At 34.2% G+C, this 12747-nt stretch overlaps 1 protein-coding gene across 1 annotated transcript in view; it reads right to left on the minus strand.

The window, feature by feature from the left end:
- b3glcta (beta 3-glucosyltransferase a) overlaps window positions 1-12747 on the minus strand; it is a 455564-nt gene that overhangs the window by 269850 nt on the left and 172967 nt on the right. The window contains exons 3-4 of the mRNA XM_051927190.1: window positions 7226-7265; window positions 4340-4449 (exon numbers count right to left, since the gene is read on the minus strand). Of these exons, the coding sequence (XP_051783150.1) occupies window positions 4340-4449; window positions 7226-7265 (150 nt within the window). The remainder of the gene's footprint in view (window positions 1-4339; window positions 4450-7225; window positions 7266-12747) is intronic.

The following is a 12747-nucleotide window of genomic DNA, read 5'->3' on the forward strand; positions in this document are numbered from 1 at the left end:
AATCAGTAGTGTAAAGGCAGTCATGCAGCACACGCAGCTCCAGGGCTCTCAGTGCATATAAAGTGTATAAAGTCAATATGGTAGAAATGAATAGGGTAGAAATGAAACGTCGACGATTAAACGAAGAAAAAAGAAAAGCGCGAAGAAAAGAGACCCAAAAGCAATGGAGAGAAAAAAATGCTAAAAAGAAAAACAATAATCTAGGTGCAAATTTATAAAATAAGGAACGTGATGATCAGCTCGGAACAAGTGGAATGGAAAAAAAGCACGTCCAATCGGGCACGGAGAAAAGAGACTCAAATGCGTTGGACAGAAAAAAGAGCAAAAAAGAAAAATCGAGGTGCAAATTCAGAAAATAAGGAAAGTAATTATCAGCCCGAAACAAGTGGAATTGAAAAAAAAGCACGTCCAATACAGCTCAGAATTAAAAGACAATGAATAAAAGAAAGTAGAACTTCATAAAGACGTTTACAAACATTGACGCTAAACACATGCAGAGCAGGTTAGAGACTATGAAACAACTGAAATTAGAAAGGCTCAAAAAAAACCCAAAAAAACGTCGCTATACACGTGGAGAAAGCTGCGATAGCAGCTACCCCAAACAAACACGAGCAGCATTATACATCCTGCAAGAAAGAATTCAACCACGCCCGTGGCCAGAAATAAAAGACAGGTATGCTTTTACAACGTCACATGAGACCAGGCAGTGAGCCATCATTTAAAACAAGTCAAAAGACCTCTAAGCTAGCAGTTGTTGGATTGCTTTTGGCAGGCAAGCATCATGTGTTCCCAGCTCTTAAAACAACGACATGTGACAGGCAGAACAGGCAGCTAGCAAGCAGCAAAAAGACAGCAAATGATCCAAAGGCATATCCTTAGCGTATGTTCAGCCGCAAAACCCTTCACAACACGAGCAGTATTATACATCTGGGAAGAAAGATGTAACCACGCACGTGGCCGAAAATAAAGGACAAGTATTGTTTTTACAAAAGTTTTTAAAGTAAAAGTGAAAATAATGCATATGTAACAATTCACAAGAAAATAATAATCTCTTTAAATTGTAGATTGCCTGCCTAAGGTAAAGTCAACCCTGATGAACGGGGACGTGGGAATGAGGGGTCCTTTAATCGGATTAGCGCTATTTCAGATGTGGAATGGCAAAATGGGGGAGACAGCTTGATGAATGAGGTCTCCAGGACTTAAAACAAATCCAAATCATACTATGTGATATCATCTAATGTGCAATTCTACTCTGTACTTCTAGAATTTTTATTTTTATACTGTATGGAGGATTTATTCTGTTCTATGTATTCTACCGTACGGCTCAGAATTAAAAGACAATGTGTAAAATGACAAAGTAGAACTTCATAATGACGTTTACAAACGTTGGCGCTAAACACATGCAGAGCAGGTTAGAGACTATGAAACCAGTGAAATTAGAAAGGCTCAAAAAAAAAAAAAAACGGCACTATACACATGTGGAGAAAGTGAAAGGATATGAAAGTAGGAAAATTTGAAAATATAAAAAAGAAAGTAAAGATCGCAGTAGCGCAAACAAACAAACTGCCTCATTTAACTATGCACCAGTCTAACTTTGGTTTTGCACAATAATTACTACACTATTACACCTTAACACTTAATTCTACTTTATTCACATAATTTTACTCATTTATTATGTTCTACTATACTGTTATCTTTCGATCTATGACTTTTTGTTAATATAACTGATATTCTTCTAACTTTGCACAGTTTTTGATAAGCGGATCAGGATGCATTTCACTGCATGTTGTCCTTTATAACTATGCATGTGACAAATAAAGAATCTTGAGAATTTCAAAAACGGAGTTTACCGCACATGCATTTATTGGTTACTTTGTTAATGTATATACTGTATTGTATATGTACCTGTCTGCTTATTTAAAAAGCTAAATTTACCCCCGGAGTCAAAAACGTTCTGTCTAGCCCTTGTACAAAAACCTAGACAAAAGCTGGGGTATCACCTTGGTAACCCCATGTACTTTTGGAACGGTGAGAGGAAAATAGCACGACTTTACAGACAGGAGTCCAATGCAGAACTCTACTTACTTTTTTACTTTGTAAAAAAAAAATATTAACTGCTGATGATGTAGATCGTTTTGTCTGTGCTGAAATTCCAAACAGAGAAACCTATCCTGACCTCATTAAAAAGATTCAGCATATTGGAACTCGCAAGATTACAAATATTGTTTTTACAGAAGTTCTGAAATAAAAGTGAAACTAATGAAATAGCAACAATTCAAAGAAAAAAAAAATCTTAAAAGTGTGTATCCGGAAAACCAAACATGGGGGTTGGCGAGCGAAGCGAGCAGGGGGCAAAGCCCCCTAGTAATAATAATAATAATTCATAACATTTATATAGTGCTTTTCTCAGTATTCAAAGCGCTATCCACACAGGGAGGAACCGGGAAGCGAACCCACAGTCTCCTTACTGCAAAGCAGCAGCACTACCACTGTGCCACCTGTGAGGACTAAATTAACTAAGAACAGCTCATTCCAGCTCAGGGCCCATCTCAGTGGCAAGATATAAGTTAACTCTAAAAGAAGTGACAGCGGATGACAAGGAAAACGTGTGGACACACCCGCAATCATACAGGAGGAACACGCTGGAGATTTATACGAAAAGCCAGAGCATATAAAGAAAATGAATGCAATCACACTGAGAACGACTAGGCCGAGAGACCAAACCCATCTCCTGGAGCTCTGAGATAGTATTATTACGACTTATTATTTGGTTGCCACTAAATCCAAGGCGATTAGAGCATTTCAAATAAAATTGTTACATTTCTTTTGTTTTTCCAATTGGAGCACAGGCAGATGAAGTGACATTCTCAGGGACACACAGTGTCAGTAGTAGGAATTGAACCAACAATATCAGGGCTTAAAGTCCAAACCCTTAACCACTATGTCATACTGTCTTTTGTGCCACCCATGTTTTACTTTTTTATTTTGTATTTTTTACTAAATTGTACTAACTTTTATACAGTCATATGAAAAAGTTTGGGAACCCCTTTCAGCCTGCATAATAACTTACTCTACTTTCAACAAAAAAGATAACAGTGGAATGTCTTTCATTTCCTAGGAACATCTGAGTACTAGGGTGTTTTCCGAACAAAGATTTTTAGTGAAGCAGTATTTAGTTATATGAAATTATATCAAATGTGAAAAACTGGCCAAGATGTTATTCAGCAGAAGTGTGTCAAAAAATGCTTCAGGGGCTCCTTTACACCAATAGTCATAGGCTTGCATAATGCCTTACTGTGTCCGTGACTGCCAAGTCATAAGTTTTTTTTCCTTTTAATTTTCTTGTGTTTTATTCATGCTGGTCTATTTATCTATTTGTGTATTTATTTTTTTAAAGAGCTCCTGTAAAAAACCAATATCCCCTGGGGACAAATAAAGTTCTATTCTATTCTAATATTGTTTTCAGTTTTATGATGCACTGTTTTATAGTTGTTTATTTACCGTTGTGTGTTATGTTGGATGTTTTTCCATTAATCATTTTTTGGTGCAGTAGTAGTTTGTAGTGCTTTCATATGCATGCATGCACACACTTCATACAAAGTCAGCCATTGTGCCTGCTAGTATATAAGCTGCTTCAGCTTCACCATCTCTGGTAGTAGACACTTTCATAATTTTTTTTAACAGCATAACTACTGGTTGCTTAAATTTAGCAATGATTTTATTATTGAAAGTTTTGTTGAACTGTTTGACCACTTGTGCACATGAAAATATAACAGTTAATTTACAAAATTAATTTAATAATGAAGCAAATGGCCAAAATAAGACATGCTGAAGAACTTATACATTCTGATTTAAAACATCAGGTTGATTTACATTAATCCCTCTCAATAATTTTAATTTCTCTAGGTCCTGTGACACCATTCCTGCAACCATTTTCACAATGGTTGTCCACTTATCATACAGTATCTGTAAGTCCAATATGTATAACAGTACTTCAGGCTGATAACCTAGCTTCATGAAGGTCAAACATTTCAGCCACTATCAAACTTGTTCACTTCCTAATACATATTGAACAAGAGTTTTTATGTTATGATGGTGGTAGCGGTCATCATGATCCAAAACATTCATGTAATTTGATTTTTATGGGGTGCCTGATGTGTGATTCTCTTGTGGCAGTCATGAGGATAATAGATATTAAAAGCAACTTATTTGCTTACTTGGCTATACTTATCTTTCAAGCAATTAACTTTCCTCTCACTTTATGACAAAACCAACACTTACCTCTATTAGTTTTTATGCATCTTTTAAAAGACACTGAGAGAGAAAGAAATAATTTTACCTTAGAAAAGGTTTCTGCACTTTCTATCAGCGCTTGTCTACGTTTTCCAGCAAGCTTGGCATGAAAGGAGTTTCTTTGGCTCTGAATGATAAAAACAATTTCTCTCACATCTAAGAAAACAAAATAATTCACTTGAATTACATATGAAAAAGATTTTTACTAAATATTAAGATACAAATAATTACACAAAGGGTTCAAAATGATAGCAAGCAACATGATAATCTTCTCATTAGTTTTGTAAGCATCAGTTTCAAGCATAGTTGGATAGAAAGCAAAAAGTGCTTACAAATTAAATGCATTCAAAAATTCAATAAACCACCAAAGCAAGATAAATGCAGGTAAATGTAAGTCATCACTCCCTACAACTAAAATAAAATTTAATAAAAACATCTGTAGAAGAAATTCTTTTAACTTCACCTGTTTGTTGTCTGGTACAAATCTTGTAATCGATATTTAACCCACTTCCTATTGTCCAAATGACTTGAAATTTTGCACACTTACTCACTTCCGATGACAATACATGAATCAATAATCCATTTTACTTAATTGATCAATTAATCCATGTTAAGAAATTAAATTTTCATATGAAGAATAGTTAAAGATTTCACCAATAGATGGTGCTAGTAATGGATAAAAATATTAAAGGAAGTGTTAAAATATTGATTACAAAATTATACTAAAACAAACCTAAGACTTAAAAGTTGAAAATAATGTATATATAAAAAATACTTTTTAAAAAAAGTAAAAAATAAGTCTGTCATACATCACTCGTAAAATAAAAGCATGGGCGCTTTTGCTAAGATTTCATTGATTGATGAAAAGCGGTCATGCTTTTATTAGTGATGTATGAGAGACTTGCTTTTTACTTTATAGGACAATTTTTTACTTAATATAAGCGTGGTTTTTAAAAAGTTATTTTTTTATATATACATTTTAATAGTCTGATTTTACATTTTAATTAAGCTTATGATGTAATTTAAAAAATCTGTTTTATTTTTTCATTTAGTATGATTATTATGATATGTAAGGAAAAATGTATGGAAAAGACCTATTAGAAACCCTCATATGTATTCTTTTTATGAGTGTGAGACAACAACAATGTAACAAATATCAGATTTGACTTGGCTCCAGCTGCCCCATGACCCTGCCCTGGATCAGGGTTCACAAAATTGACGGATGAATGGCTAGACTTGCACATTTTGATTATTTTAAAAAAATAAATTACAAGTATAAATACATATTTTGTAGTTCTTCAGGTTACATTTTGTAACAAAATACTCTGAGTTTTTTAATCCCTCCTTGTTAATTGTGTTTGTTTGATAAAGGTGATTTTGTATGCATTTTGCATCATGATATGAAGAGCACTAGGGCTCTTTTCTGTCTCAGGAGTCTTTAATTCTTCACAACCTGACCTCTTCATTGTCTGGGTTCCCAACACATCTCTGAAAGTGCTTGCTCTACTAGAAAAAAACAATATAAATCTGCGCATCTTGTCAGGGACTGTGAGCCCTCTAGCAGTCAGAAAGTGTTAAATCTTCTGGGGATTCCTCCCTGACATCACACTCTTATTAAGGTTAAGATCAGGTGTTCCAGTATTTGTTGAGTCATATGTCTTTTGCCGTCCTTGGGAAGTAATGCAAATGTCCACCCATGCTGCAACTTCCTCCTTTATGCTGGTGTTGGTCCCCCCCCCCCCTTCTTAATACCACTTTAAAACAACCAGTATACATAAAAGGCATACCAATGCTACCAGACCTTGCTTCACATTTCCATCTTCAAAATCTCTCCTCTTTTCCCAGCCTAGGGGTTTTCTACAGACGTATTCCTGCCATTCTGGTCATGTCCAGGTCCGGCCTGGCACACCTTCATAATCCCATTTTCAATTTTATTACTCATGATAATAAATAATTAATCTAATAATGGCTGTGTCTTTTTGCATTTTAGATGTGTTGTTTTCAGTTCTACATAATGTTGTGAAGTACCTCATGGTTTAAAGTCAAAAGTAAAACTTTAATGTGGAAAACCTGGAAGAAAACCACATCCAGAAGCACAGGAAGAAAGAAGATGAATCTGAGTAAGCAAGTCACTTGTAAGTAAAAAACAAAATCGGTATATGCAGTCAATTATTGCCATACTCAACAATTTAATTCAGTGTAATGCTATTGGCAAAGAAAGGAAATTGCTTCAATCTCGATATTGAAATGTTCAAAATTATTAAAGGATATAAATCAGAAGATTAATTTCTTCTGGTTTTGAATTAGCCAGGCATGAACTTATTTGATTTGACTTTTTGACTGACATATTAACACAAGACCCCTCAAAAGACTTCCTTGATGGTGTACTGATAGGTACTTAACTTTGTATTAAAATGAATGAATAGTTTCAGCCTGAAGATCAGCTAGCATATTGCTTTATACTCCTATTGCATAATTAAACAAAATACAAAGCCCTAAATTTTATGCACTGGATATATGAATTGGCTAACATTTAACCACAGCTTATCGATGGCACTTGTTTCCTCAGTGGTTATTGTTTCAGTTTTTATGATTTATAATAGAACACTTATGTTTTAAACTAGGTATCTCAACTTGACTTACAATTAACTCACCTATTTTCACGACTTAATACAACTGTATTTTGGTATTAATATTCATTAACTTAAAAGTCTTTCAGTGTAAAACTTAAATTATAAACAACATTTCAATGCCAAATGCATGAAAGCTTCAATGCTAATTAAAAGTAAAATGTATGCTTTTAAGAGTTTTTAAAAAACAAACAGAAGTTATTAATAATTTCCATCTGGGTGATCCAAGATAATTACATTGATATTTTTAGCAATTAAATTATAGTTTTATAAATATGCATGCTACAAATATAAAAACTCACCTAAAACACTGTTTGTTAAATCTGCACCAAACTCTTCATTCTACATGTAACAGAAAACAGAAAATAGTAGGTATGTAAACAGCAGTTACAAAAATGGTATTACTTATAGATGGATAATTTACAAAGATTTTAACAAATATTATGATAAACTATTAGTTAAAAAATTAAAACAAGTCCTGAAAATAAATTTGTGTTGTGTTTTACATTTTACAGTAGGAATTCAAAGTAAATCACAAAACATGTCAGTACTGGAAAATTAAAGCTATATATATCTGCATGAGATTCAGCATAAACATTACCTATAATATACTGTACTAGATTCATACTTAAAAGCCACAAATGTAGAGCTGCTCACTGAACACCATGTAGTTCCCAGAATAAAATGTTAATTATGTGGTTATTTTTTAACTATACAACAAAACAGCCAAATTATTCAGCAAATGTCTTACATGGAAGGAGAAAAGTATAAGATAATAATACAAAAAATGCAATTAGTCATTTTAAAGGGCACTGACCAGACAAGTATGTAGCTTACCTCAAAGCTAAACAGCAAAAAACTGCATTACCTACTATGCAACCAGTTGATGTCATTTAAGTTAATTGGTTCACACATTAAAGCAGTAGATTTTAATTTAAATCACGTGATAATACAAGAAGTTGGCTATAATTTGCATATTAAGGACATGCTTAATAATTAAAGGAACTAATCAATATTAGATATCAGAATCACCAAATACAACAAACAAAAAATCTATTACCAGTTTCAGTCTTGATTTTTCTGCATTACTAGTTTAGGAACTGAAAAATTCTACTATTGCTCCAAAAATGAAAATGTGTTCTTGTAGCTTTTTCCTGTCCTGGCAAAATGGAGAGTTTTGGTTTCTGCCAAGCAGAAACTATCATAAAGGTAAACCTGTCTATATATTATTACCGCGCTCAAAAAAGAAACATCATTTAAGCATTACAATCTGCTAAACACACATAATGCCATCCACTATTATTGGCACCCCTTGTAAAAATTAGTAATAAGGGTTAGAAAAAAAATCACTGTTTGCTGAAAAACCGTCATCTTGCACTGAAAAAATGAGAAACATCTGACTTTTAATTGAAACAAGTTCATTCAAAGTAATTTTTATGAGATATTTTATTTAGCAAAGTCTTTTCCCTACAACAGATAACACGTAACTATACATAATTATTTAAAAAAGGATTTATTTATGCACAAAAGGATGTTCTGAAAGGGTATAAGAATTTACATGGACATGATACAGGCTTTCAAGACTTGTTTAACACTTTGTAGAAGGCAGCTGATATTTAATCTGAATATGTTTTAAAACAATTGCATGATTACAGTAATCCCTCCTCCATCGCGGGGGTTGCGTTCCAGAGCCACCCGCGAAATAAGAAAATCCGCGAAGTAGAAACCATATGTTTATATGGTTATTTTTATATTGTCATGCTTGGGTCACAGATTTGCGCAGAAACACAGGAGGTTGTAGAGAGACAGGAACGTTATTCAAACACTGCAAACAAACATTTGTCTCTTTTTCAAAAGTTTAAACTGTGCTCCATGACATGACAGAGATGACAGTTCCGTCTCACAATTAAATGAATGCAAACATATTTTCCTCTTCAAAGGAGTGCGCGTCAGGAGCAGAGTCTGTCAGAAAGACAGAGAAAAGCAAACAGATCAATAGGGCTGTTTGCTTTTTAAGTATGCGAAGCACCGCGGCACAAAGCTGTTGAAGGCGGCAGCTCACACCCCCTCTATCAGGAGCAGACAAAGAGAGAGAGAGACAGAGTTTGTTTTTCAAGCAAAAATCAATACGTGCCCTTCGAGCTTTTAAGTATGCGAAGCACCGTGCAGCATGTCGTTTCAGGAAGCAGCTGCACAAAAGATAGAAACATGAAGATAATCTTTCAGCATTTTTAGACGAGCGTCCGTATCGTCTAGGTGTGCGAACAGCCCCCCTGCTCAATCCCCCTACGTCAGGATCAGAGAAAGTCCGTGCAAGAGAAAGAGAAAAGTAAGCTGGGTAGCTTCTCAGCCATCTGCCAATAGCGTCCCTTGTATGAAATCAACTGGGCAAACCAACTGAGGAAGCGTGTACCAGAAATTAAAAGACCCATTGTCCGCAGAAACCCGCGAAGCAGCGAAAAATCCGCGATATATATTTAAATATGCTTACATATAAAATCCGCGATGGAGTGAAGCCGCGAAAGGCGAAGCGCGATATAGTGAGGGATTACTGTATATCTTCCAAGAACACAGTAGGTAAATTTTGAGATGGTGAAGAGGACATTTTTAAATTGTATTTACTGCATGTGTAGGGTTATTCATGGAAAAGCATGTACACTTCCTCAAATTAATCTTAAACACCAACATTAATTAAACTCATCTTTTACAGGGATAAAAAGCATCCTTGTCAGGAGCCAAATCACAATGTTGGTGTGAAATAAGGCTACAGGCGCAGTACATAATTTTCCATATATATTCTCAGATAAGCCAAGAAATCTATAAACTAAAATAGGACAAAAAATTGCATCCTGCTTATCTGTGGAATTTAGCTCAATTTTTTAACAACTATTCAGTCTGAGCTATTGAAAAGGCCCTGAAATTCATATATGAAAAGTAATCATGATGAGCGGTACTGTACATGTTAGTAGAATCATATCTGAAGAATAATTCTCTCACTGTAACTCATTTCTCAGTTACATAGATAACAGAAGAGCTGTCATTCACTATACGCCCAGCTTAACCAAATGAATCCAACAGTCATGAAAGAGTAGGAAATATCTAATCAGAGGCAGGTCAATATTCAAAAAGAATGTCTCAATGTATTGCTAGTTTCACAGTTCATCACAAGCTCTAAATAGCATATATTGAAAAGGGGAACACATGCAAAGATATGCAAAGATATCTTCATGACACATATGAAGTAATGAAGCATGGAAGAAAGTGGCAGCCTCTTTCAAAGCACACTTTCTCATATGGCAGCCAAGCGATTTTTTAATTAGGGACACTGACTCTGCATACTTTTACTGAAAATCATGGCTTGAAGTGAGCTGTTGCACACTGGTATGGCATACTGGCATTATTCCTTCTTTCACCGTGGTATACCAGCATTAAATGGTAATCTTCCTCTCTGACCTTGAAGGGGAACCCTCACACTCAAGCTGTCCGATACTAATATTTGTCAATCATAGTGATCGAAACTCCAAGGGGGAACCAAGCTCACAATTTAAAAACCATGTCAAATTTTCAAAACATTGTGGGGAAAACCAAGAAGCCAACAAAAACAACAGAGTACTAGTGCTTACTTGTTTATACTTCAGACACTGCTGAAGATAAAATAGTTAAATCTATGTTAATCCATATTTTACTATTTCTTATATCACACAAAATAAATATTTCCATGCTTTACTTGTCTTATTCTATGGCACTGAAATACATATATTTTATTTAGTACCCTGCTATACTTTAGATCAAATATAAACATAAACTATGGTTTCCATATTTTTAATAGCATATACAGGTAAGTGCTTTTTAAGTCTGTAACAGTATGTCTGATGCATTTGGAATTTATTTTGTAACATTAACCACCATATTAAGTTCATTAAACCTGCTTATGAAGTGTACGTAGTTAGCAAGTAACCTTTGTTCCTCTTCTGTGAATTCAAGATGTACACTGCAAGCCCACTTAGCCTTAGTCTTGGCCCGGTACTAGTCTGTATCTCTGGGGCACACAGCAACAGTGCTAAATCTGAAAGTTAGTCTTGTTACCGCCGATCTGTACTAAGACCAGATCAGCACTGAATCATCCCAAGCTCGTAGGACACTGCAACTGATCCAAACTGTTGTATCTCATTCTGCATGAAAACATGAGATAAATTTTTGGGGGGAATCATTACTACAAGCTAATAAATAACAATTTAAAAAATATCATTTTTGGGTGGTAATATTCCTTTAAATTACAGGAAGAAAATACTTGTATTAAAATTATATTGGGTAAAGAAAAGTTCACAAAAATCAGAAAAGTACAGTATATAAACATTGCAAAAATGCTACAGACTCAATTCATTCTTATTAGACGACTGCTAACATGAAAGCCTGCAAAAGTAGAGTACCGTACATAAAGGCGAAACAAACAAAATTGACGCTTGGTTTGTATGAGTAATGGTACTGCAATTGCATTACAAAGTATGACAAAGCATTATAGTGACTTCTTCCGAGGGTAAAGGAAAGGGAAACGTGAGCCAGATGGTATTGTACTGCACGGAGCACACTCTTTTATGGTTTGCTATGCAATTGTACCTTGCAAAGGACCACAGTTGCTTCTTGCAAATGTTTTTTTTTTGTTTTTTCTGTCCTCCCTGGCCATCGGACCTTACTCTTATTCTATGTTAACTAATGTTGTCTTATTTTAATTTCTTACTTTGTCTTTTATTTTTCTTTTCTTCATTATGTAAAGCACTTTGAGCTACTTTTTTGTATGAAAATGTGCTATATAAATAAATGTTGTTGTTGTTGTTGCCTTACACTCAGTGCTGCTGCGATAATCACAGGCTCCCTGTGCCTGTAAACTTGGCAGATAAAATTTATGCCTCAGCATATGTTGGGTTAAATTTATACCTTCAACTTTTATTCAGTTCTTTTCAGATGATTGCACGCTATGCAAGTGCTTAACGTCTTCCTCACTAACTGTCACCAAATGACCATAGCACATACTTGTGCATTATATTATACAGACAGCAGCAGGCAACATCTTAAAAAGGCAATGCTTCTGTGAAGTACTTTTTTTATAATCTTCCATTGTGAAACAGTAACAAATATCTGTTTTTTTTTAAGTAACACAGGTATTTTTACTTCAGTAAAATAAGTATTGCGTTAGGATTCTGATTACTTTAAAAATTAATATTACATTATCCAGAACCAATTTAGCTTTAAATTTTCCCATTCAGCTTATCTGTGGGTGACACATTTTGCAAGGTATTTTGGTTAAAAATTCAACAATCGGATTATCCAGGGAAAGGCTTCATATAATTCAGTAATATAATTCAGACATACTACACCCAAACCCTTATTTATGTAAAGTGGCAAATGGGTGTTTCCATGGGACACAATCAATATTGAGTCAAAAAGAACAAACATTATGAAATTAAGTTGAAGAAAAGGAGTACATAACAATTATAATATTTCCAAACTTTAAAATTAACTTTCTGTTTTTAATAAATTCTCTTTGATTGTGTAAAATAATGGAAGCCATCAGCATTTAGAAAAGTGACTATTAAGATAAAAAATGTACATACAGTAACTTGTCATTTTCTTCTGGAAAATGTATATAGATTAGTGACAGTGTTTTAGGTAATGATTCCTTTTCTTTTTTACTTCATATAATAAATAATAATGAGAGTTTCTCTGACATTTATAACTGAGGTCTCCTGAGTAGAAATGATTTCATTAAAAAAAGATGAACTGTGATGATACATAATTAACAGCAATATCTTCTGACTTTAGTCAC

The sequence above is a fragment of the Erpetoichthys calabaricus genome, chromosome 4 (genome assembly GCF_900747795.2).
Source record: "Erpetoichthys calabaricus chromosome 4, fErpCal1.3, whole genome shotgun sequence".
Classification (NCBI taxonomy): Eukaryota; Metazoa; Chordata; class Cladistia; order Polypteriformes; family Polypteridae; genus Erpetoichthys; species Erpetoichthys calabaricus.